This window comes from Paramormyrops kingsleyae, chromosome 14 (genome assembly GCF_048594095.1).
Source record: "Paramormyrops kingsleyae isolate MSU_618 chromosome 14, PKINGS_0.4, whole genome shotgun sequence".
Lineage (NCBI taxonomy): Eukaryota > Metazoa > Chordata > Actinopteri > Osteoglossiformes > Mormyridae > Paramormyrops > Paramormyrops kingsleyae.
The window spans coordinates 4,365,703-4,392,805 of NC_132810.1; the positions used below are offsets into that span (position 1 = coordinate 4,365,703).

Below are 27,103 nucleotides of genomic sequence, written 5' to 3' on the forward strand. Positions count from 1 at the left end.
CCATAAATGTGTTTTAGTGCAGTGTTGCCTAATCCGATCCTTGGGGACCCACACACAGTCCGCATTTTTGAGAGCAAAAATGTAGACTGTCTGGCAGGTAGCTCAAAGGGAGCCAAAACGCAGACCGGCTGTAGGTCCCTGCGGACCAGACTGGGTAACACTGGTTTAGTGTGAGTAACGCTTTGTCATTGCAGCCTTCTCTGGGTTTTTCTTACCAGAACGCCAGCCAGGTGGAACATGCCATGGTTTGTGAGATGGTTACCCCACAGCACGAGTTGTTGCAGTCTGCTTCTCTGAGCTTTTAGACCATCACAGATCTCCTCCAGACCTGCTGGGGAACACGAATCCCATTGCAAAGCCACCAATGCAGTAGACAGAGTTGTTAACTGTGAATTGATGTAACATTCACCTGAATCAGTTATCAGATTATTGCTGATGTCCAGACACTTGAGATTCTGGTTGAACTTCAGAAGGTCTCCCAGTTGCATTGAATCTTGGAAACTGTTCAGCTTGTTGTTAGCCAGATAAAGCTCTCGAAGGGTGGTATTCATCTTAAGAATTCCAACTGAGAATCAGACCAGAAATACATCAATGAAGTACTTTGAGAAGAAAAAAAAATAACTGTAACTATGATTGTAGATACAGAAGTATAGTTGTGGGCTCCATAGAGGGTCACACCATCCCTCTCTTACAGCTACTATCATACAACTTCTTTGAAAGAGTTAGAGACACATCTCAGATGTTTTTTTTTCTTCATTTTTTGATTCCTTTTGAAGAATCCCCTGAAATTACTGCCCTTTGTGATGAACTAGATGTAAGTAAATAGAACCACATGAGTGTGCATGTCAGTATCAAAGAGCTGACAGACATTTCAGGACTTGAGTGCACTGTTCCTAGACGTTCTCCAGTCATTCATAAGTGCTTCCTCTCTGTGTTTTGCTCTGTTCAGTCAACCAGCATCAGTTTGCAGTGTCAACATGTGAAGCTTCTTCAGCTACTTGATTGGATATGCGTTTTGGGTTTTCTTTGTATTCCGACCTTTCAAAATAATACAATACAGGTGTTTATGATTTTTATGATTGCTGTGGTTTTCTTGTAACACACACAGTGGCTCATCAAATATATTTGGTTGATGTTTGATGAAGTACTTTTATTTTTTATTTTTTTGTCTGTCCACGTTGTTGTAGTCCAGACTGATTCTGGTGAATCTAATGTGTGGACACCAGATCTGCATCGACAGCCTGCCGATCAATAGCTGTGACGTGCGGCCAACATCCACGAGCTTGGCCCTCGGCGAAGACATGTCAAGGATATGATAGGAGCAAGTTTCTATTCAGTTGTACCTGGGACTTTCTAAGTCTGCCAGGGCAAACATTTCCCTTTCTAACTCAAAGTCACAGCAAACATTTGGTCAACTTTTCTTCATCAGGAATTCCACGAATTCATCTGGAACTGAAGCATATGAGACTGGTTCTCTTTGGACTCTGTTAGTCAGGTGTAGACCACGCAAAGCAGACCACTCCATTTCCCAGCATTGCTTTTAGTTTCTCCTATTGTTCTGTAACATATAATATTCGTATATAAAAAGCGCATGAACTATATTTCAACTTCTCCATAGTTCAGAACCAAATAATTTCTCATTGCCTGTAACAGCAGCATTATCAGTGAAAGTGACTCCAATATCACAGCTAAATCGGGTTATGAAGTTACTGGCTGCAGTGGTACGTGCAGATCGGTGCAGCATTGTGTAAAGTGACAAGCAGAAGATTAGGACATCTAATCCTGGGTGATTCTTGCTGTGTGGGTCAAGGGCCAAAATCTGGCTCTCCTTCTCCTATCATCTGTTCCTGCTGGTCAGCCTGGCCGGCTCTGTCCCTGTGCTGGGCCCTCCCAGGGAGGCCTTGGACAGACACACACGTCAGCGACCACTACGTTTAGGTATGTATTGTTTCTGTGAAAGGAGCAATATGTAAATCACTCGTGAAACACTGTATTATGATCCTAATAACCTTTTCTTTGTTAAATAATAGAAATTCTACTCCACAATGAACTGAAATGCACAGTGAGAATAGGCTTTAAATGTTTGTCCTTTCTTGGCACGCTCCCCTGTGACCCTGGACCTGTCCCCAGGAGTGCAGGCCTACCTAGAGTGAAGAGGGGTGTTCCACTCAGACTGCTGTTGTCCAAGTGCAGAACTGACAACCTGCTGGTAAGGAGAGATCCTGACAGCAAGCGCGCGGGTCGCTCCAAGAGGGGCATGTCGCTGGCATCCAGCCTCTCCAGGGAGCGGCTCTGCGGGAGAAGCGTGAGCCGTAAATGATCCCAGGACCTGCTCACCTCTAACCCCAAGCCCCCTTCAGCTCTTCCTCCAAGGCTGCTCCACCCTTCCTTCTAGACTATGCGTTTCACACGTGAAGGGTTTCTTTCCCAGTGATATATGACATTTCATGTAGCCGATTACATGTGTGGTTTTTGCCATAGACCTTTCGGTAACACTTATCATTAACTGTGTCTTCGTAATGCATTAATGACGCTTTCAGTGCACCGTTATTTATAATGCACTTACAGAACATTCAGTGCAGCTTGATAACGCATTCATAAGCAACACGTAATTATACCTCAATATCTAACATACCTTAACAGCTGTAATACACATTAAGAGCAAACATGATATGATTATATGATTACGATATTTGTTATTATCATATCAGGTTTGTTATTAATGTATATTTAAGCTGTTAAGGTATTTTAAGATCTGCTTATGAATGTACTATAAATGCATTATGAAGGTGCACTGAATGTTCTACGAATGTAGTATAAAGGCATTATGAAGATGCACTTAATGTAACATAACCAAACTTTCTGCCTATTCACACAGTTCAATTTGAATTCTTAGAAAATGGATCCACTTCTGCAAACAGTGTACAGCAGGGTTAAAATGTTGATAACTGATAATCACAAAGGCTTTAATAATACACTGTTAATACAGGTCTTAGAAGGTGATTGTTATTGAACTGTACCTGCTGAATTAAGTGCGAAAGTGCTTGCCAACCTGAAATCCCAATATTTGCATTGAAAGATATGTCCAGATGTTTTGCTGATTCATAGTATAAAATCATGTCCAACAACGAAGCAGCACCCTAAAAAACATCACTGAGCGTCAGACAAGGCAGGTTAAGGCTAAAGACAGCTGTTCACAAAGCTCCACCATGACAGGCATAAATGTCCATAGAGCCAACAAAGCTGTTCTCTCAAAGCACTTACATTCTCCTCCAGCTCTGTCTCCCGTAGATTGATGAAATCAAACTGCAGTAATTTTAGAATATCTTCAAGAGTCTCGCATGAATGGTTATCTAATCGTTCACCTGAAAAGCAATCAGAATTTGTATAATTATGATTTCCTCGCAGCCAAATTGCCCATCTCTGTTAGGAGCCGAAGCTTTCTGAAGGTGGAAAACAGAGTTAATAGTGGGGCCAGAACAGCCCCAAATGTTTGCACTGACTTTTCAGCTTTCGCTCCCTGCAGAGAAGAATAAAAGCGACTCAGACTTTCCCTACAAAGGAATGAGCTTGTCTAGCCCTAAATCTGATGGTGTTTCCAGGAACTAAAACTCAAAGCACGCAGCTTACTGTAGAAGCAGTTTAATGCCCAGTGCCATTGTCCTCACTGCACATGCAAAGTTCTGCTTCTTGCTGTCATGATTGGACCAGAGGATTTATTCCACAATGAAGCCCTCTGTACCGATTGTATAATTTGATAATCTGACCTGATGTATCTGCAACTCTACATTAATTGAGTGGAGACTGACGGATCCCCTGAAAGTAGTCACTGCCATGTAGGTGTAAATATCATTAGGAGCAGTAAATGGAGAACCACGGTGGTAAATACTAAAATTCTATCCCTTTTCACACAGGGATCGATCAGAAGACAGTAGCAATGTTACCTTGCAGATCTAACTGTGTGCACCTGCCTTGCAGTGTCGCCCCCTCCTGGAGAAAAAGTAAAAGAGACTCATCATGCTGATGCATGTAGCAGCAGGAACATAGTGCAGCAACAAACATACATATAGTTGCAAACAGACGAGGCACAAAGACATAGTGCAAACAAACAAACATGATGCAAATTTAAAAAATAGTACACGGTACACAAATAAATGAAATATTCTGGAAAACAGAATGTGATGCTAAAAAAATATTTAAATATGATGATAATAATTTAGTGCAATGCTGTTGCTATTTGGAAGGCCTATATGGAATTTGCTGGATTTGATGAATAGTGAGATAATAATGACGTGTTAAGCAGCTAATTGGGTGCCTTAGGGGGTAACACTGTCAGCTCCCCCCTCCAGGGCTGGGTTTGAATCTTGCCCCCCCCCCCATGTGGGGAGTTTTCTCTGGTTTCTTCCTGCAGTCCAAATGCATGTAGCTAGCTGAAGTGAAGTCTCCCCCTGCCATGAAGCAGTATCCTGTCTGGGGGTGGGGGGGTTCCCTGCCTCGTGCTTTACCTGGTGTCAGATATGGGGGTCTTTAGTAACGGCGTATGGCGTAGTATGTAATGGGAATACAGGATTGACAATATTTCTATTGATTATATATTGTCTGTTTTTTTTTCACCTGGGCTCTGAATTGCGATGGAAGCTGGGAGAAATGCAGATTCTCATTTTTTGTTTAGGAATTTTTGTACCGTTTTGTCAAAATATTAGAGCATGTATGATGACATTAACCAAGCACGTGAAGCATAGTGATCCAAAGGCAGGTCCTCGTGCGTCACACCACAAAGGCAGGGAAACACCAGGCAGCGTTTGGACCTGAGATGCGACCATCGTGATGTAGAATTAATGAGCTGTCTGGTGCAGAGCAATGTCGCAGGAATGTGTAGAATTGGGGCTAAAAAATTATTCTTTCGTTTCATTTCATGGAGCTTGATAGCGAGAAGCCTTTAAAACGCTCACATTGCAATAATGGCGTCACGAGGAGAGTGACGTCCGCACGTATGACCGCTGCAGTCTGCAGCTTCTATGACTGCAGTGACACCATGACTGAATGGCAGGGAAAACCAGGGATGACCGTGGAAGATGTGGATTACGCTGGAATGATGAGATCCGGCAGCCGGCTCCCGTTCCTCAGCAGACTAACTAAGTCACAGGAACAAGACTAGGAGCATTTTACAGTTCATGAGTTAAAACACTAGAAATATAAGCAGTGAGTACTGTAAACGTTCCCAAGGGTTAAAATCAGCAGCATATTTCCTTTCAGCGTCTTTTCAGCAATAAAGGATAAATTATTTAAAATAACACAACCTTTTATCTCACGCCCTTTGAAGGCAGTAAATTAAAAATGTAAATTGGGGGACTAATTAATATGCAAATGTATTCATTCCCAGTTAACAATTAGCAATTAAACCTGCAGTGTCTAGAAAGAGCATAGACAAAATTAGTAACTTAATTTATCATTAAAAAAAAATGAAAACGTACACAAAATTTTAATTGACTTTCAAAATATTTTCACTTTTTCCTTTGTTCATCTACCTCGATTTGAAATTGAAGATAGTGCTTTCTAAGGTAAAACCATTAATTGGAGTCATAAAATGTGCCATAACCCTAAAAATTCATTGTATATGTTTACGTTTCTGTGGATGGTGCATTATGAACATCCACTACCGATTGCTGCGATACCAAGTCGAAGTTACAGTATAGGTTAGACATCCTTAGCAGGCACCATTTAAAGCAAAGGATTTTAGGCACCGTTCAGCTACTGGATGCTATATTTCAGTTTTCTGCCTTGAGTAAAAAGGAGACCCAGCTATCCGATTGTCTTAAACCAGAAATGATGTGGGCATGCTTTTTAATATTTACCCCGGAAAATGAAATAACCTTCTCTCTCCCATATTAAGCCACGTCCATTAGTCACATCCACTAATGCAGATCATGTCCAGCTGCTGTGAACACTGAGCCCATTAGGGATGCGGAATGAAAATATACGGTGTTCGGCGTCTGCCTTTTCATCACACGCGGTCTTTGTCTACTGCCTCCCTTCAGCTTGCTGATTTGGGTATCTACCTCAACATTCAGGGTTTCGGTGGGAAGGTCCGCTTAATGAAACCCATCTAAAATGCTTCACCAGCGCTGCGCATTGAGGCTATCAATGCGTCTGCATCACACCAAAAGAACTGCAGCCACTGTTTGCCCAACTCCGATATTGTTTTTGTGTCTTATGAAGATCTAACCAAAAGAAATGCTCTTTTATGTGGTTTAAACTGTTCAAAGGGAGCCGAAAGCCCCAGAGTACAGTAAATGTTTTAAACAGCCTTCTACGGTCATCCCCAGGCACTAATCTTCCTCAAAAACTTCATTTAATAAATATGCTTGTTAAGCCGTGATATTACATACTCTTATTATGAGCGCCGTTTTAAATATATCTCCTTTCAGCTATCATTAAACTGTACATCTGTTTCTGTGTTTGGAGAGACCACCTATACTACTCTGTATTTGAGCTGAATTATGCTGCATGCATTTAAATGCCCAGAAATAGACTGGCCTCCCATTCAGAGGGTCCCCAATTTTGGGTCTTTGTCTCCCTAACATTGGGACCCTATACTGGCTAAGCAGTTTGGATGGATGTGTGTAATGTCCACTGCTGTCAGCAATTCATTCACTTGATGTGTTCTGTGTTCTATGCAAAAATAAGCACGAGTAGTTAAAGCAAAATATAGTACAGATGTTCCTCAACTTACGATGGGGTTTTGTTCTGATGAACTCATCGTAAGTCGAAAAATATCGTGAGCCGAATATGAATATGATACGATAAAAAGTCTCAAAGTCTTGGCTAGAAATGTTTATAATGTGATATTTTACAATTTCTCAGCACCTCTGAAAATAGGCTTTGGAAAATTAAATGTTTAAAGTTGATTTTAACAAAAAATAGAATTATAACATTCTAAGTGGTCTCAGATTATTGGTACTGAGTTTGTGCTAAATAAAAGCATTTGTAGCACTTTGACATAGATGTTTTTTAGATAGGTGAAATATTTTAAAATGTCAAGGCATGTCAGACGACCCCGAAAGTGGCTGAGAGGCCGCAGACCCCAGAGGGTTAAGTAACTATACGATACATCGATAAACACTGTATGAGATGTTTGCGCTCACAATCGCCACAGAGACTAGAAGTGTGGCTGCGTAGAGGCTGCTGTTACCCGGCAACAGTGTGAAGAATTGTATGGCATATTGCTGGCCTGGGAACAGATCAGAAGTCAAAGTTTGGTCTGATGACTATTGAGTGTGAATCGCTACTGCACCATCGTAAAACCGAAATATCTTAAGTCGAACCATTGTAAAGCGAGGAGCATGTGTATATAAAATTTATAAAAAATGACTGTGGGACCTGCATAGTATTTGTTTACAGCTTTGTCATTTTAATTTTATTAACTCGTTAGAGTTTTGTGGGAATATCCTCGTCTGGAGAGCTGTGTTTTGATTGGAGGAGAGGCAGGAATCTGTTAGTGTCAGAGAAGCCGTATGAGGGACTGCCATAATCACTGTGCATACTGGCATTAGCTGGCAGGGTAACATGCATTGAATTGTAGTAATAGTACTATACCTGAAGCTGCTGCAGTACTTTCGATATGGGTTCCACACGGTATTTGACACAACTCTGCTTGTAAGCTGACATCACCTCCGTCAAGGTAATATTGTCAACTAAAATAAAAGAACAAAACAATCAGCGGTTCAGTATTTATCTGCTGTATCCAGAAAGGGATTAAAATATAAACAGGAATTTGAAGATGCATGTATTTCCTTGATTACCAGCTACAGTGAAAAAAAGCAATACCAATGAGTATGAAGGTTCCCTGCTATGTACAGATGTGTGGGGCATGACAGTCTACTAAGCTTATTGGGGCTGTTATTTTACACTTTGTGACAAAAAAAGTTAAGCACCCAGAAGTAATGGTCCGATTTGGATGTAATTTGTACATGGGCAGACCAGCGATGGGCATGTAGATGATTCGTTTTGCCAGGAACTGGCACATCTAGGCACCAGACACAGAGGATGACTCGTAGATGCATTAGACAGCATTACCAGCACTTGGCGGAGTTTGATAGGGGTCACATTGTGGGTTTGCATGAGGCCAGGGGGTCGTATCGTGCAATTGCCCAGCATGTGGGGCATGCAGATGTCACAGTTTTTGTTGGAACCAATGGCCACGTGAGGGCACCCACACATCTGGAAGGTTCCAGTCGCCCAAGACAGACCACACCAAAGGAGGGTCGCCGTATTGTGCGCCAAGCATTACAGAACCCCATGACATCTGCGTCTGCCATTCAGATACAGGTATTGGATTCTCTACAAAACCCATGTCATCCCGCACCGTGTCTTGATGCCTGGCATCAGCCGAACTCTGGGTTCACCGTCCCATGCGTAGGCTGCCGTTAGCGCCAGCGCAGAGTCGGCTGCATTTGGAGTGGTGCTGTAACCGGGAGGCATGGACTGACGACAAGTGGCGTCGTACTGTGTTCATCGATGAATCTCGGTTCTGCATTGGACTTGGGACCAGCAGTGAGCCCATACTGCCGACTCCGTTGTCCGTTTGATCTGATATTATAATCACTGTGATACAGTCACATGACCACATGCAGATTCATTCCATTTCCACCACTCCGTCTGGGTGCTTCATTTTTTTTTTGTCACTGAGTGTATATGGAATGTGTTCATGTAAGACTGAGAGAAGATGCACCACGATACAACTCAAGGAGAACCAGCAATGCAAAGAAAAGTCACTGGGCTGCTGGGTTGGTTGAAAACCAACCTTGAGATATTTAGACAAACAAACCATAAATAAAATTTTAACTTAAATTATTTTAACCATAGTTTCTGTTTTTATTTTTTTATTTTTTTTTAAATAACTGATTGACATAAGAGAAGAACAGGTATTCAGGTCAGGAGAGTGTTTAATAGAATTGATATTCCTAAGTGTCATGTTTATATTGAATTTAATGATGAAATTTTTGCCTAAAAAATACTGCTCCTGCAGGCAAATAATTACCATGGTAGACTAAACATTAATGGCAGGCAAGTGTGTTATACCTCACTGTAGGACATGACGCACACTGACGCAAAAAAATCATGAATATATCAAATTCTTCAGAATGCATCACAACTTGCTTTTAAACAACAATTCCTAACAACATTTAGCTGAAGTGGGTGAGGAAAATGTGTCTCTCTCAGCTTACCCAGCTTCGACGGTGTCCTGAGCTCTTCAATACCTGACACCATGTCTTCATCCGGAGGAAAAGACACATGTTTACAGCCTCTGCGTTTCTTTGGTGGGCGAGCTGGAGCCGACAGCGTGTCTGTTTGGCTGTCCTCATTGTCGGCCATCCTCAGAGCGAACACGTCGTGTTTCAAGCATGGGTCAGCTGAAATTCAATGTGTCATAATAAGTCACAAAATGGACTGCCGTGTCAGTTTATCTGTCTGTCTTTGCTTGATGAGGAAACGTCCACCTTCAAGTCCTTAAGACTTTAACATTCAATCATGACGGCAATGAAAACAAGCTGCAATGGAGTCTCTTACGGTGCTGGAATAGACCTGGCTCCTGTCCGGCACTGAGCTGCCTGAAATGGGATAATGCAACATTCATTATTTATCAATCCGTCTTCCTAGCATGCATGTGAAATTCAATATTTCCATATCAAATAGCTGTATAAAAGAAACAGAAGCTAAGAAGTCAAGAAGTTTGTTTGCACAACACGTCTCAAGTTAAAGGATCTCCTCATTCTACTTTGAGACTGCAGAGAGGAGAACTCTGAGAAGATTTGTATGAGCACCATGTGTTGGTTAATAACACAAAGACATGCATACAGTACACCCCTCAAAGTATTGTTAAATATCCCTACAAGTGCAGTGTTAGGGGCGGATGCCGTATGTGTAATATACTGATTACACAATGCTCTTCATATCTAGCTATGTAATTGAATAAATATATCAGGCCTTTTTTGGTTTTTGATGTATTACGACAGCTTTTAGCAGACATAGGCCTACATGTGGCAGATAAGAAGCTGGTGCCTGTTCTCTTATACAGGACATACCTGCGGCATTTCTGCAGAATGGGGACTGCTTTTAAGCGGGTGATGCATTCATGCATTAATGCAATCACATCAATTCTGTGAACTTTTACCACAAAAAGAATTGTGGGCCCCCCAACTCAGACCAATCCAATTTTCTTCCAAATTTTTCAGGGCCGCTGTCACTCAGGGGCCCCTGGAATCTTCCTCACTTTCCCCCCTGCACAGTGCCCCTGGCTGGCTGTCTCTGTTCATTCCTCCGTTAGGGCCTCCCATGCTGGCCATTGGGTCAGCTTGTGATGTCACTGCATCTGCGGCGCAAGTCGAGGTTCAAGGCCTTTCAGCTCATGCATGGTTGATGTTCACCACAGATTCATCACACAGGGGAGACAAGGAGACGTATATATTTCATATTTGTTTCAAGCGGCATGAGTACAGCTATCTGTAGCTTGAATGGTAAGAATCTGTTTTAATTTTGTAGTATATCTGAGCCTCAGAAAATCAGGAATGTGGTGCTGGCATAGGTACTGAAGCACCGGTCTGTTAGTTGGATCTAAGTTGAGGTGATTCAACAAAACAAAAGCAGCAAGCTAAGAACTGATAACATATCTTAAATCTATTATTACCACCTTGTAATACCAATTCATTCTTGAGACACAAAAACCTGTTGATTTTTTTTGGGGGGGTTAGAGTTTCCTTTGGTACATTGTTTTCTTCCTGCATGCCAATTTGGGTCGTCTCTAAATCGTCTTTGTGAGTGTGTGTCCTCGGATGGAGGTAGACATTGGGGGTGGGCTATTGGTTCCCTGTTAACTTGCACTGTTCTTGTTTCGACAAGGTATGCATTTTCCTTTAGAAGTGCTATATTGTTGATAACTCATATATCCATCAAATTAACCATCCATCCACAGGGTTGCCAACTCTCACGCATCTGACGTGACACTCGCGCTTTCGTACTGTCAAGCTCGCTCAACAAATCCATATTATTCCATTATATACCTTAAATTAGCTACATCAAAAGTGTTGGGGTAGTTTGCAAACCCTACAGACTATTTACAAGGTAATAATTGTTAAACACATGTAAACGTATATGCAGACTTGTCTGGAATTGAAAATCTCCCGCCAGCCAGTTGACCAACGTTGACAACCAGTACAAGGTCATGGTGAATGTGTCTCCCTGAAGAAGCTCAGGGTACAAAGCAAGTGGACTCCTGTACAGAATTCTGCAATATATGTTCTGAAAAATGAAAGAAGTATGTCTAATAAAATATGAGTTCCATGAGAGATCGGTGCACCTGACGAGGCTTTGCCCTAGTACTGCGGGAATTTTGGAGTATGCGACTGGGGTACTAATAAATCATAAACTTGATAGTTTTCACATAGTGTCATTTTCGTGCTATATCTCAATGAAAATGAAGGGTGAAATTCGCAAACATTATTATTTAAATCATGCTATTGGCATTAAGAGTAGGAAAGTTACGTTTTGTTTTTTTTTTTAGCTGTATATACATTTTTTTAATTCAACCTGTGGATTTCACTGCTTTTTTAATGTGGAGGGTGAGTGTATAAGAATGATGACGTAACTGGATTATGTACAGCGAAGTGCTGCTTCCTTCAGTATGATTATTTTGAAACAGGAGCCCCTACACACTCATAGCCAGGGACCGAAGTCAGGGGAAGAACACTGTCCATTAATGGCTCTGCAATAGCTTGGGGTGAGACCTTGTCACCTTGATTTGGGTGGTGGTTACTTAGGGTTCTTTGGTTCTACATCATGTCAGCATGTTTAGGCATTTAGTTTTTTGTTCCTCCTCTTTTTTGTAGCATCTGAAACCGCTTAGTGACATCTGATAGGCTAATGTAGTGCATTTCCTGTTCTATCAAGCTGGTTAAGGGATTGGGGTAGAAAACACCTCGTAAAAGTACATTTCAATATATGGACAACGTTTTTTTGTGGTTGACAGACATTTACTAGCTGTCAGTCATGGCCTTGAACAGTAACAATTGCTTGGGCATGTGTCTTCTGTTAACTCTGTACCCTACTGGCAGGGCTCATCATAGTTGCTATTTATTCCTTCCTACCGTATCACAAATTAGCTGACATGGTAACCATGATTTGGTAACCAATCGGCGAGTGGTTCTACCGCAGAGAACGTCGCACTGGGCGCTGTCCTCAGTGTCGTTTGCATATGGACAGTGGCACCAGGGAGCTGGCCTTGGTGACCCCAGGGGTACCTGCCCACTGCAGTTAGAGTATGTAATTATCCAGCCAATCTGTTCCACTCAGCAGGGGCTGGACTGCAATCATGAGGCAGCAATCGGCAGATTGGAAGGATGAGGAGAGGTAGCCATGACAGTTCAACTTTTGAGGAGGGGGGTGGTTCGTATGTTATATGGCAAGGACAAGAAATAGAGATGTGATTGCTGATACTAAGTAGATATTTTTTGTCACTATGTTGACTTGATGAATTTTTCTAATCTGTCCTTTTCTCTACTGGAGGATGTACTTAAGGTTTATGGATTGGTTAATGGTACGTCGTGAGATTCTGGTTTTTATTTGAGGCACTGGCTTGAAGTAGAGGATTTTGGGTGGAGAAGGGTTTCTTCAGAATTTGTGTCTCGGCAGGCGTTGTTTCTGCCTCAGAGCGCCGAATTTGAAGTACTTGGTTCTCTTGAGTTTTCGTTGGGTTTTGATGAGTGCTTTGGTTCTGTAATTCATAGACGGTACTTCACGTGAATGCTACCTTTTGTTTGTATCAGTGTGCACAATTGTCCTATCTAAGGTGTGCCATGCCGTAAGCTTCTTGGGGTCCTCGTTCGATACGCACGTACTGAGCCGGTTTCCGTGGGCCTTGGCAGCAAAGAATACTGTGTCCTTCACAGAGAACCTGTCTAAGTGAGATAGCAGTAAATATCTTGAAATAAAAATGAAGAGTGAACTGGTAAACCGTCTGATAAATAAACCTTCTGAAAAGGATAACTTTGCTGAAATTTAGCTGTGTCTCAAATGTTCAACGTTGACAGCTTTGGTTCCTGATAGTAAGCGAAGTCCTTTTTGTTTCACTTTAATTTAACCCAATTAAGTGATTATGGTCTTTTAATGTAGGTGGGATTGTGCAGCACATTCTCCATTTCTGCTCTGAAAATTATTCAGTTATACATACTTACAGCTTATGATGCAATGTGTTCCTAATGATCCATCTGGACAGAAGATTTTCCACGAGGATTTAATTTTACAGCTTGAGGTTGCAGTACTAATTGTTTTCTTTTTTCTCTCAGAAATACCCCTGACTAGTGGGGCTGAGTGATGTGCAGTATTAATATTGATATCATGTTTGCACATACAGTTGTCATATTGCAAGGACCAAAGACCGTGAGAGTTAGCTGGGTTGAGATTAGCCTTAGGCAGCATGTAATGTTTCATACCATGAAATTTATGGTATTTATCAAAGTAATGTTATTTTGAAGTACAGTGTACTGTAGGTATTTTCGAAATTTTGTTGATAAAATTCGCGGGGGCTTCTCATAAGATTTGTTGAATGGAGACCTTTAATAAATTCTGCTATTATTTTAAAGATTTTAGATTCTATATAAAAAATATAGACCAAAAGCAAATGATGTGGCAATTCCACTGACCTATTCCATGAACTCTATTGGTAGATAAAAGCAAGTTATGCTTATACATTTCACATACACACACACACACACACACACACACACACACATATATATATATATAAGTATTGCTGAATAATTTAATTTATGAGACTATTCATACTGTGAAACATGCTACCCTGTCCAGACCAGGTAGTAGTAGGGTTAGGCCGTCATTTGTCCAGATGTTGTGCTGCAGTGTGACCCAAATGCAGTTTTGAAGGTTTTCTAAAAACCTGTATGTTTGTTCACTATAGTGTCCGGCTTTTCAAGGTGTGTCTTGTCGTACATGGTGTTCTTCCTTGGCTTTCTCTGAATGGCCCCAGCTTGATAGTTATTGATAAATATTAGTTCTCTTCTAATGAATAACGTGCTCCTCTTGGCAGAGGACAGCTCTAATGCGTACGGCACTTGTGCTCTCGTTGTGGCTAATAGCTATGTTCGGCTGAGAAGCAGCCGGCGATGGGTCTGCGTGGGGCTGAGAACCTTGGGCAGGCGTGGTCTGTGTCGCTCTTCGTTCGGCGTGTCTCTGTCTCTGGGAGAGGCAAGTCCCTCTGTGAAAGTAACAAACAGGCCTACACTCAGCCTTCACTAGACCTTCGCTGCCATGGGATCACACATGCGGCCCAGTATCTCTGTAATGTTGCTCAGACTGCCATAGTTCCACTTCTGCACACATCTGCTGGGACCATCATACTCACACCAGAATGGCAACAGCTGCAAACTCACGAGTGAAGATTTTTAATTTTAAATATTAATAATAAATAAATAAATAAATAAATAATAATAATAATAATAATCCTTTTCTAGTTTTTTTTTTTTTTGTTTGCTACTGTAGTTTGTTCCAAATATCTGTTGTTCTGATTCTGTCTCAAGATGTATTACACCTGATGCGTGTAACCTGAGAGACATTCTGATTTCTTGGGATTTTGATAAACTCTTATGGGGAAATGTGACACCAACCATGTGATCCTGAGAAGGGTGGGGGTGGAGTCACTGGGGGTGGGGTTTCTTATTCCATTTAGACAAATGTCATCTGTGGAATCCTTGTGGAGGATTGATCTCTGTGCCTTTTCATTTTATTCTTATTTTCTGGACCCCACTGCCTGTGTAATGGTCTGTTTTATGATCATAACTTCTGCTGGTGAATGTTTGGGATATTTCTGGAGCTGCAGCATTCCACCTTTGTCCCCTTTTGGCTGTGACATGTAGGCTGTCCAGCAGAGGGCAGTAGTAGACAATGTTGGAGTGAGGGAGGCAGTCACCCAGATCTCACAGCATTTACTTCTACAGTATAGCAGTTGTTCATTGCCTTACAGTTTTAACTGGCAGGCTCTCCCTCTTATTTGTGATTGCTTCTTCTGGGTCCACCTACTGGCTGATTTTGGTAAAGCACCAGTTGCAATTAGGTCTGACCCAGCCTTTGACAAGCTGTGAATTTCAGCCTTAAAAATTGTAGTTTGGTCAGTTGAGCCAAAAGAAATTTTCCAAGAAATAGGTTAACTCTGTTTAAGCCAGTGAAAATAAGCTGTTTGTTAAAAGGGATCTCTTATTATGAGAGCACAAGGAGGCTTTTTTGGATAGATTCAGGGCCATCGGCCCTCTCTGCTGCAGCTTCTCGGCAGAACTTGACAGGGGCCCTTAAATGCGTAAAATTGGGTGGGGGTCCCAAGGTGATATTTTGTCATGGGGGCCAGATATGCCCCTGCAGAGGCTTACAATGGTATCAGAAGTTTAAAAGATGTTTCAGTAGACAAAATTATATTTGTTATACTAGCATGCAAAATTGTAAGTGATAGTAGTTTCATGTGTGTGCTCTTATTATCTTCCTCTGCTTTTGTGCTTTGCACATCTTGCCTTTTTGCTGTTTTTGTCCATTCCTTCATGTGTTTGCTGTCTGATTTATATTACTCTTCTCTAGCAATTTGGAACTAATGGAAGTGCCACAGATTTTGCAGTTTCTCTGAAAACAGATTTGAAAGCTAATAGAAGCCCTTTTATTTCCACTAAGGCCCCTCTTTTTTTCAGTTTTAGTGTGTGTGTGTGAATATTGGAACATTTAGTGTTCTGGTAACTGTGGAACACTGGGGCAAAGATGCACATTCCTCTCCCTGCACATCTTCCTGCTGGGTCTAATCTCAGAACAGCACAGGGAACAAAACCGGACAGGCATTTATTGTCCCACTAGGGGGTGCTTGACAAGACACTGTTAAACACTCCGCTACCTGCAATTTTCTGAGACTGCGGTCTCCGTGATGAAATGTAGATATGCATTTAATTTCTGTTTTCGCTGAAGAGAAGCATGCAGCAGTAAGCTGGCTTTGCATCCTGTTTTGCGAGGCCTGGTTTGTGCCCTGGTACATGTGCAGCTGTAAGCGTGTGTATCAGAGGTTTATGAGGTCTTTCTGTATGTGTCACAGCCCTCTCTGCTGCAGCTTCTCTGGATGAAGGCGAAACTGCCAGACCACGGCCATGAGCCAAATTGAAAGACTCTAACTCGGTTTACCCTTGGCTCCATGGACAGGATTTAGTGGTCTTCAAACAGACATGTTTATCAGTGCCGGGCTGTGGATGACTCTCTCTCTGTGTCGCAGCCTGATCCATGTGTCCCGTACACACACTTCTCTTTTGGACAAGCAGGGGCCACTAAACCAGGCGTGAAAACTTTCTGTGACATTGCAGAAGTGACAAGGGCTGTGTTCTCAATTAAAGTCACATATCTACATATAGAAAGAGATGCACAATGATGTGATTCTGAGGAGGCCACTTGTTACCGCTGTTTTACTAGCTCCTTTGGGTCGCTTTTACATGGAACATTAAATATTTAGCAGTGATGGACGCGAGTTGCTACTTCGTTAGGTCACAGCACAGCAGGGACGTGAGTACACAGAAATGAACCGGAGGCACGTTTCTTATCGTGTGTTGGTCTATCATGCTATGGATAAAAGTGGTTAATAAACTGTTCGGTTAGCTGTTTAGTTACGTTAAATAACAGACGTTATTCTATGTATTACAGCGCATGATAACTGAACGGCAAATGACATCACGCTGCCGTTTTAGATCCTTTCCTGTGAGTGTTGGATATGGGCTTTTTTTTATATAAAGTTGAGGATGGTTGTTGAATATGGATTTTTTTTTACATTTTTTTTTAATGGGCCCTTTGGAGACGGTACCTTACTGGATGAGCCAGCCTCCCCTTTAAGGCAGCAGTGTTCAAAGGGCCCCGATGTTTTTCTAGGCTGCGGGTGTAATTACCTGGTGGCTGTGGTTCAGATTTCACCAGTCCCACCAAAACACAACGGCAGCTTCACTCGCTCTTCCTTTTGATTTGTGGGCAGAGTGGGGCAGCACATCAGCTTGTCGAGGAATGGGGGAATCGCCGTGTCCATCCATCTGTCACTTAGGGCTCGAATAATAGAGTTTCTGTCCTAATGTGAGGATAATTACAGTCTCTCTTCCATTGCCACCCCTAACCTTGTACTTGAGAGCCTCTGCAGAGCAGGCTGGGCCAGATGGCATGTGTTTGATATCTGATCTGAGATCAGGTCAAGTTGAAGTTCAAGCCAAAAGGACTGCTACACCTCTATTACAATAATGGGTATAATTTAAACAGCGATATTCCCAGGCAACGGAACGGTGGAAGAGATGGTAACCTGTATACTGACAGCGGAGGGTGTGTGTGAAGCCCAAAGGGGTGTAAGGGAACCAGGCTTCCAGCATGTGAGACGCCTCGGCTGATTGGCTGGTCGATTCCACGCAAAGCGTGATGCTGCAGAAATTCTCTCTGTTCCTTATTACAAAGGCATCTGTCTCTGTGCAGTATGTATAGTTCAGGGAGTTCAGGTGGATTGTTTCTGCATGTCTGTGTGCAGCCCGAGGCCTGACACTCCTCTGGCCCCTCGCTGCTGTGTTCCCTGCTCTCATCTGCTCACACTAGAATCACTCTCCCTCTTGGGGTGACCCGACCCTGGTAACTGTACCCGTGGAAACAGATGACAGACCAGCTCTTTAATGCCTGCCTCACTAATTATTCTTGTTGACGTAAAATGTATGCAACTTTGTATCAAAAAATGATAGACGCACTGAATTTACAGTTATCCCTGTGGTTAGGGCTACATACAGTCTATATAACAAAACGTATGCAAAGGTGGAAGGGTGTATATGAACCCCTGTTCGGTGTGATCCATGCACAAGGCAGTTAGACACTGGTCATGCTCCCCAGAGTGAGTTTCTGCAAAGCCTCTGTCTGTCTTTGGTCAGACCTAAATAATCCAAGTAGCTGATTTCATTTGTACCATGTTTTAATCTCGCTTGCTTGCTGCAGTTCCACAATTTTAAAAAATGTAGTAATATCTAGGCACACATTTTGTGGTTCCCAGCCTCTTCTACGCGGGACGACTCAAACAGATAAGGGCAGAAAAATATAAGTCTGGAAAGCATGCATAATAAGTTTATCTAATAATTGGTCAAATATGAACAGGAAGATATTTACAGCTGTCAATATACAGTTTTTGCAAGCAGATTTGGATTCAGGGTATTATCTGTCCAAGTGTCCTGCTTTTCTGGGCAGAAAGCATGTCCCGTACGTGCCATGGAAGCAGGGGCTGTACTGGACTGCCTCTGTGCTTACGGGTGTTGATGGTGATGTTCTGGGGGTGCTTCTTTAGCCCTGGCTGTGGAGAGCTATGTCAGACGTCTCCTTTAAGGGACGCCATCATTGTGAGGTAAATGTGACTATTGCCTCATTAATGCTGCCACAGAGCTGCGGGGGCTGGCGGGGGGGGGGGGGGGGGGGGACACCCGATTAGTTCACAGTTAAATGCTATATAACTATATAAGGCAAGACACCATAACTCCATGGTTTATCAAAATTGAGTTATGACAAATCAGCTCTTAAACTCAGTTTTATCTTGTGGCAAAATATCTTGGTAGCACGTTATTTGGATAGTCCGCCTACAGAGGGTATACTGTACATTTCAACAACTTATTAGTTGAGATTCAACGATTTATATAACATCGGTTGAGTGAGTAGTCAAATTCAATTAAAGTGTTCTAAGAATATATAGATATGTTCATGAATCGTCACATATACTCTATATACTGTATATTCTGTTAAACATCTACAGACACAGTGAAACAGCTGAATTGCTGAATCTCAAATAAGTTGTTGAAATGCTACAAAGGACTATTCAAATAACGTGTTACCAATATCTTCAGCTATGCTTGGTCTTCAAAAAAAAAGTATCATTCATCTACCTACAAGGGCTGGGAGGTAAAATGATAAGAATAATTATCTCAGTATATTTTTCCTCAATATCAATATAACCACTGCGCGATACAACTGCGATATAATTTAAAACCCAACATGTTGCCAGTGACACATTTTGCATCACAATGAACTGACACCACTTTCTCTGTGACTCCTTGTCAGATCCGGCAATGGAACAGAAGTGCAGACACAGCCATAAAAACACAAATGGGGGATTTATTGAACAAATAAGGGAATGCAACAGGGCAGGCAGAAGGAAGACAACACAGTCAGAACAACAGGGCAACTCACCAGGAGAGCAGGAAAGTCCAAAGCAACCCGTCCCACATGGGCAATCATGTCATGCTGGTTGGCGAGTGTTTCTCATGTTCTGATGTCAAAGAATCCTTTAAAACCACGATTAACCACCTGGTTTCTTCAACTTTCACTCAGGTGCAAAAAATCAGGCTTTAAACTGGAAAGAAATGTCATGATAATTATCGATATTGAATGGTACGAAAATTTTTATTGTGATAACATTTTGGCCGTATCTCCCAGCCTTGCTACATACTGTATGGGTGAACAGTCAAAAACCTTTGGTCAGTGCGTGTTATTGTAGTTACTGTTTCGCCTTTGTAGGCCAGTATTGTTCAGACGTTTTCTAACTTTCTTTAAACCAAATGAAAATAGATTAGAAATTAAGGAACCCCCCCCCCCCCCGCCCCACCAGTCTGTTAAGGCCTTCGTGAAACTTCTGGACCCTAGGTTGAAACTATAGTCGATAAGGTTTGGGATCAATATTGGAGTTTGGTTGCAATGTGTGAACTACCTTGAATTATATTTGGTTGTTTTTAGTTGCCTCTTGGTTAAGATCTGGCGGCAGCTTTATTTCCTCAAACAGATTTTTCTAAAACAAATTAGATGGGACAGATAAATACATGGAAAGAGGAGATTGAGGCTATGTGTGTTTATGGGGTGAAGGCAAGTGTGTTGGTGACCTCACTCTGGCTTTAATGATGTAGGGACTGTGGGACTGGCTCCCTCTGGGTCATGGGGCTCCTCTCCCAGACGCCGCTTCCGTGTTTTTTTTTTTCCGCTGACCTAATTTTTGTGCTGAAAAAGGGCCACTCTGCCCTGTATGTGAGGCAGGAGTTTATCCTCTGCCTGCTCTTTGTAAACAAGGATGGTCAGAAGTGGACAGAGGTGTGCTGGGGCAATTGTGCGAATTACTGCCATCTCCTGCTAATTATTTCTGAGGCCACTTGGCTAAATGCAAGCCCCTTTGAGACCAGTACACCCCCCCCCCCACACCCACCCAGCGGCTCTGCCAGCGTATGCTATCCGCACGAACGGCGCGACTGCTCGCCGTAATTGGACACTCAGCCCCCAATTAAGGCTCCGGCCCAAAAGGCGACCATGGCAAAAACAAGGCCGTTTAGCGGTGTTTCTGTGGGGCTTCATTAGTTGGCTGGTGCAGGCTGTCCCGGGGGGGGGGCAGGGGACATAAACACAATAACAGGCTGGCTCCATTTTGCAAGGCCCTGGCGCCTACGATGAGGAGAGGCTGTCAGCCAGTGGTGCTTCATCCTGACACATACATGCGGTTTGTTAATAGGAACATTCTGCTGCAAAGTGAATGATCACAAAGCGTCGGAGCCTCTCAGTGCTGGGAAGGTTTTCACTCGTCTCTATGCGACTGTCTGCCACCCCCTCAAATGCAGGCATTGCTGAATAGTTTGTCTTGCTGTTTTAGCCTGAACAAGTGAGCCATGGATCCCATCCAGTCCTTTAATGAAGAATAATTCTTTAGTAGGCCTGTCCTATGCCTGGTAGACCATCACGTCAGATTTGTTTATGCGCGTTGAGACCCCCCCCCCTGTGCTGGTGCTCTGGAAGACATCGCTTGCTTAGGTAATCAGGGTGACTGTGAAAGAGCTGCACCTCCTGCTTTGTTTCCCTCACAGTCCTGAAGATCTCGTGGAATCTCATATTCGTTTAGCAGTGAGGGGAATGGGGTGGGCTTTTAGAGGCAATGCTATAGGTGTGGTCTACAGCAGGTTGGGCATTGGAGACGGTGCTGTTGATGGTGCCTTCCTCTGTGGATGCATGTAGCGGATATTAATGTGTTAAAAGGCAGAAATACTTTATTCTTGGTCTGTATGTGTTAGAGAACAGAGTCTACTTGCCAAGACCTGAGCAGCAGTTACTGAATTGGCTGTGCTCTGCACTGGCAGCCTGGGTCAGGCATATAAATGACCAGACGCTTTATTGCCTGGTTGCCTCAGGCCTTCTTGCCAGACCCGTTCTTGCCGGAAGCATTTATAGATGCCCCGGCCTCTGGAGGCCTCGTATTCCTCCATGTTTGTGGCTGCACAAAATAAAAGGTTTGAGGGTAAGTCTCTTATCTGTATGGATAAGTATCCCAGCAGTGTGATTTTATGGCACGATTTTTCAGGAATGTGTTTTTTTGGTGGTGTTCATTGCCACCTTAGAAGGTGGAGAGTGTCTGTTATGGTCTTCTTTTTCCAAATATATGTGGAGATTGAGGCTGGCCTTTGCTCTCCACCTCTGTGTGTGTGTGTAAGATGATGCTGTGATTCACCAGGTGTATGTGGAGAGCTGGGGGTCCGTGTTTTGTGTCCAGAGTGCCGGTGGGACTGAAGCATATCCCTGCTAATGAAGCCCCAGTGATGGGCTGCTCCTCTGGGTCATGCAGCCCTAATTGGGCCTTAGCAGCCTGCTAATGGCCAGGCTTCTGTGACCTCTGGTGGCTACTTTATAATCGCTAAACTGAAATTTCACATTGGACCTAGCAAAACAAGAGGGACCATTTTATTTTCCTTAAGGCCTGCATTAGGCTTTTGTTGATGCGATGGCCATTATTTTCTTGCGATGGTCCTTAATCGGGGGAGGGGAAGGTTGTTTAGGTTTCTCCACAACGACCTCTAATCCCAACACATGCCCTAGGATGCCTGGTGTGGCCTGGACCTGCTGCTCGTCCTATCCTTAGCCTCTCCTCTTCAAAAACATGTCTTCATTCAGTGGAAAGGTTTGTCATATAAAAACTGTGGTATAGCCCATTAAGATGACTGAGTTGATTAGGTTGCGTCAGATGTCAGTGTGCTGAAAGGAACTGGTGAGTGTTAACAAATGCTGAGAGGACAATGGATTTTCTGACATTTGGTGCTCTTTATGTGGAATAACGGTAATATTATGTATCTATATTCCTGAAATTTCATTCATTCTGTCCAGGTGTTTTTTTTTTGGGGGGGGGGGGGGCTTGGGCCAACATGCTCTGTTGATTAGGGTTAGATAATAAATGTCAATGTGTGTTATGTGTTATGTCTGGTCTGCCACCATCACTTGGTTTGTGGTTCTCTGTTAAGTCCCAAAACTTGGATTAATGGTGGTACTAGTAAAAAGTTTCTGGACGTTTAGGGGAATGTACTGTAGCATTGGACACTGATGGTGTCACAAGTTCATTATAGATTATAGATTTGTATGTCTCATGGTTCATGGGGGAACAAATGACAGGAAGCCAAGTATCTGACAAGCTGTGCTTTGCGATGTGCCGCAGTGGTGCACGTCTCTCCCTTACGGCAGAGGCTCAGTCAGGTTACCCATATCCCTCTAGAGCAAGCAGTACCTCCAGATTCCATTAATGCCATCTGTACCTTGTGTCTTGGGGGTCCATGGCCTGCGCCTTGGGGGCCTCTGGGTGGCCTTTGGTGGGGCTTCCCCACATGGGGTCCCGAGCCATAATGTCTGCCAAAGCCGCCCACTATCAGGAGGGCCAGAGCGGCAGGACTGGCTAAATGGCATTTCCAGAGCACGTCAACAGCTCGTCCCTCAAGTGCTCCAGGCCTGGTAAATTGGAAGTAAGGCTTGGTTGCCAGCATAAATAAGTCCCTTTGATAGTTAGTGGAAGAAGTTATGACACTCTGGGGTACGGGAGAGGGACAGGGGCACTGTGGTTTTATTCCTGCTACCCAGGCACCCCGGCGCCTCTGATCTCGCTGCCGATTCAGGGCACGCTCCCTTCATTACTGCCGGCCACTGGGGACTGGTTTCTTCTGCAAGATTAATGAGTACCGCGGAAATTCTCCAGCGCATCTCCATAATTAAGTCTTTGTTTATCAAAAAACAAGTTATATTAGGAGCAGGAAATTCGCAGTAATTATTCATAATCCTAACAATTCAAGTGTAGCTACCTCATTTGCCTGTGTAATTCTGCTTTTTAATTTCTTGCATACATTTGCATATTAATTTAGCCCGTTGGCTGCAGTAGGGCTCTGACAGTCTTTTTCCGCGTGATGTTTTTCACAGGACGAAGCTCAGTTGGGTGGCATTTCAGCTGGGCGTAATGATAAATTATGAATTTTTCTAATTTGCTGCATAATGAAGTAACCCCTTCTCATCCGCCCACCCCTTGCCGGCGGCCTATCAGACGCGGGCCTGGAAGCCTGATCCTGCCTGCGAGGCCGTATGGTCATTAGAGGCAGTGATGTCAGTGTGTGTCAGCGGCTGTTTCGTACCCTTGGGTGTAAGGCCCCACACTCCCCTTGTAACCTCTTTTCCACTTGGCAAATGCTGTCAATCCACTTTTACAGTTCTGTCCATTGCCACTAGACAACTTAAAGTCCCAGTTGCACCAGTGTCCGGTACTCCTGTGATAGTACAAGGTGAACATGTCCAAAACCTAATTTGTGCATCTTCTGGCTGCCTAAAGCAGGGCTATCAGACCACGATGAATATTGATCACTCCTGATAGCGTTACTTGTTCATGGCATGTGCATGAAGGCTCAGTGGGAGCTTACATGGGGTCTGTAAAGATTGAACACATTTCCTGTAATTACCTGCTCGCTGCCTGAATGGATCAACTGCATAGTCACAGGTGTTTGTGCAAATTATGTTTTTAGCCAGATTGCTTACTCCAAGAAGTATTTTTATTTATGCGCCGGATGAATATCGGACGCTAGCTCTCCATTTGAATGGAACAAGTTGCGTCAGCATGTGTAGCATAATAATGAAATAGCTGAAATGTGTCTGTTAACCCTTTCAGTCCTGCATTTATCAAGGCCTGCGTTAACAACAAAATATCAGTTTATGGATCTGTATCACACTGAACGCCCAGCCGTCTTTAAATACAGTGCTTGTCCAATTTGTGTAAAGTCCTAAACTGGTTTCAGAAATAGTTCCTTGTTCCTAAATGCAAGTCTTATGATATAATCCATTACTTGTGTGTTTGTGTGAAGTATCTTCTTAAAACCTACTAAAAGTGTTTCTAAAGTACTAAAGTGTTTGTAATAAGCGCACATGCAAGTGTATGGCTCTGTGGGCTAAGCCTGTGTGCTTGTAATCAGAAGGTCGCTGGTTCAAACCCAGCCTCTGCGGGTCCTTGAGCAAGGCCCTAACCCCTCAGCTCCCTGGGCGCCTCTATGGGTGGCTGCCCTTTGCGGACAACTTACTCTCCAAAGAGCAAGTTGAGGGAGGTGTAAGAATCTCCCCATGGAGATCGATAAAGCATTGATCATTATTATATATGTAGCCTATGGTAGATGTTCGCATACATAAAAGCGGTTTCACACACGGACGTACCTGTCATCATACCTTAGCATAGTATTCTTTAGATGGAGGCTTAATTGAACCCTGGCTGTCCTACATAAATATGTAGTTACGTGTCTAAGTCTGTACTGTTATACCATTTTTTTCTTTTCTGTACTTCTTCATATTTATCAAATTATAATTCTTTACCTAGCAAATGAAATCTGTATAACTTTGTGATTTATAAACGCGCATAAGCTAACCATTGGGAGTGTAGGAAACTGGGAGAAGATTACTGCTGCCTTTCTCAGTCCACCGCATATTTATGTGCGAGTGTGGAGAAAGGAGTAGTAAGTGTTTGTTATTGAGGGGACATACTATAGAGTAAGATGTTTTATACAGGTCTCTGCAGGTACGAAGAACTGTTTCTGAGGTTGAGGTGGAGCACAAATATATTGTGTGATTTATACAAGTGATGGTTGATAGGTAAGTGTCTGAAATGTTTGGTAGGTATGAGGGAGACTGAAATGAATAACTGAAATGGTGGGTTAAGTATTTATTATTACAGAATGTACCAATTGTTTGTGCCAAAATTGTTTAGTGACTTTCAGATGAAGTATAAATGGTTTTTGGAGCTGGGTATGCAATTAAATGCTTGATACTTTAGGTCCCCCCTATTCAAATCTGGACCTGGATTCTAAATCCAGGCCTTGTTTTCAGTTCTCCCAGGTAGTTAGTTTAATAATTACTGATTCTGATTGGCCAGAGGCTTCACACCTGACTGACAGGTAAAGGAAGGCTGGAAAACCAGGAGCTCGGACCTCGAGGACCGTGATTTGAACAGCCCTCTTTTATGTGTTTAATCCGGAGTTGTTTATCAGTCAGTTGTTAATACTTTGAGGGAAGTTGGTCCAAGGATGAGGGTGAAAACAGAGTTTTGGGGGGCAAGTGGCCCCAGAGTGAATAACGCCAATGGAGACATAGGTAGGGGCTGTGGTCAGCTGTAGGCCTGCTATGGTCCGCTGACATGGAGGAACGGGGAAAGCATCCACGTGGCCTGTCATGTACGCTGAACAACCAGTATGCTGTGCGATCCTGAAATGAACAATGAGCACAGACACCAGTGTCCGGACGCACTAAAAACGTATATATTTGATTTTCCTTGCTAGCCCTTTTCGGAATGTTCAGATTCAATCTGGATGCAAGAACAAGCATCACTGTTCAGGTTATGGATCATGCTAATGTACGGAGGTGCAGACATAAGGCTTTGTGTGTATACATGTGTCTCCTTTTGATTGTTTCTGCTGATCTGCTCTCACAGCTTTGACCTCTGTAAATTATTATTTTTCTGTGGTTTCTCATCACTCGCAGGCGTACATCATACACAGTTCTACAGAGAGGTGTGTGGCATGGGTTAGAGTGTGAGGTGAACAGCAGAACGGTCACTGCTGTAGCCTTTCATTTGAAAACACGAATCCATCCAGCTGCTCTCATCTGATCTAGTGCAGGGAGGTGAAACCACAGAGTGGACGGCACTGGCAGTGGATGGAACTGGCAGTGGACGGCACTGGCGGCTTTTACACCAGATTAAAGCAGCAAATCCGACTGGATCTGACAGTCTTACACTTTTTTTTCTTCATTCTACCATTTTAATCAGTACATTGTTAGATTTCAGTGCAAAATATGTACTTTATACTTATTTATACTGTGCTGTGAGAGGTTAGACCCAATGCATGTCTATGTGTATGTATGGCGGTTGTTCATCAGCTAATGCAGTGCCAGTGCTTTAAATTCCATATATACTTCAATCTTGAATTATTTGCAGTGGTGGTCCCTGTTTCGGGAGAAAATGGATACAGTGAGCACATTATGAAATCGAACAATTTTACTGCTTAAATATTTCTTTCGAAAGCAATTAAGCAGCTCGTACAGGTTGCCCAGGAACACTAAGGTAACATTTTTATCTTAATTTTGGAGTAATCTGTGTGGATGTGTGGATACAGTGACACGTTTCACAGCTGGAAATCTTACTCCTGATTTCTGGTTTGTGTAACCACAGCTTGTACAAGTAGTTAAAGAACTTCGGCGAGGAGAGAGAAATGAAGGAATCTGAAGCTTATTCTTTTGTGCGGCTCTCTCTGAACATTTACATCGCGTTGACATTCGAAGAGTTGACTCTGGGGTCTGTAATTGTATTCTTGAGCCAGTTCTGCATTGCCAACCATGAAAATGGAATGTTATCATCCCTGACCAATATTTAATGTAAGAAATGAATTGGCAGACATTCAAAAAAGCAGCTACAATTCAAATCAGGTGAATGATACGTGTCGTTCTCCTTAACCCTCCTCCCTGAGACACTTTTCTGTCATGTGATATTGGATTTTTAGGAATATAGCAAGTGCTTTGAGGGATGCAAAAGCTTATCTTAAAGACCTAATTACTAATAACTATAACATATATATTCTTCTTTATTATTCAGAGTACTAGAGACTGGCTGGTTAAACGAATGCTGTGTTCCAGCCGTTTGTATCTGAGGTGGGTTATCGGCTGGTGGTGGTCCTGCAGCTTCACGCACACCAACATGACTGCCTGATGG

At 42.9% G+C, this 27,103-nt stretch overlaps 1 protein-coding gene across 1 annotated transcript in view; it reads right to left on the reverse strand.

Annotated features, from left to right (window-relative positions):
- Positions 1 to 22,723, reverse strand: part of LOC111856224 (protein phosphatase 1 regulatory subunit 37) — a 36,726-nt gene extending 14,003 nt beyond the window's left edge. The window contains exons 1-10 of the mRNA XM_072698970.1: positions 22,638 to 22,723; positions 9,571 to 9,611; positions 9,228 to 9,413; positions 7,597 to 7,694; positions 3,945 to 3,990; positions 3,265 to 3,365; positions 3,021 to 3,140; positions 2,145 to 2,292; positions 410 to 565; positions 216 to 328 (exon numbers count right to left, since the gene is read on the reverse strand). Coding sequence (XP_072555071.1) covers positions 216 to 328; positions 410 to 565; positions 2,145 to 2,292; positions 3,021 to 3,140; positions 3,265 to 3,365; positions 3,945 to 3,990; positions 7,597 to 7,694; positions 9,228 to 9,413; positions 9,571 to 9,611; positions 22,638 to 22,723 — 1,095 coding nt within the window. The remainder of the gene's footprint in view (positions 1 to 215; positions 329 to 409; positions 566 to 2,144; positions 2,293 to 3,020; positions 3,141 to 3,264; positions 3,366 to 3,944; positions 3,991 to 7,596; positions 7,695 to 9,227; positions 9,414 to 9,570; positions 9,612 to 22,637) is intronic.
- Between the last annotated feature and the right edge of the window lie 4,380 nt (positions 22,724 to 27,103).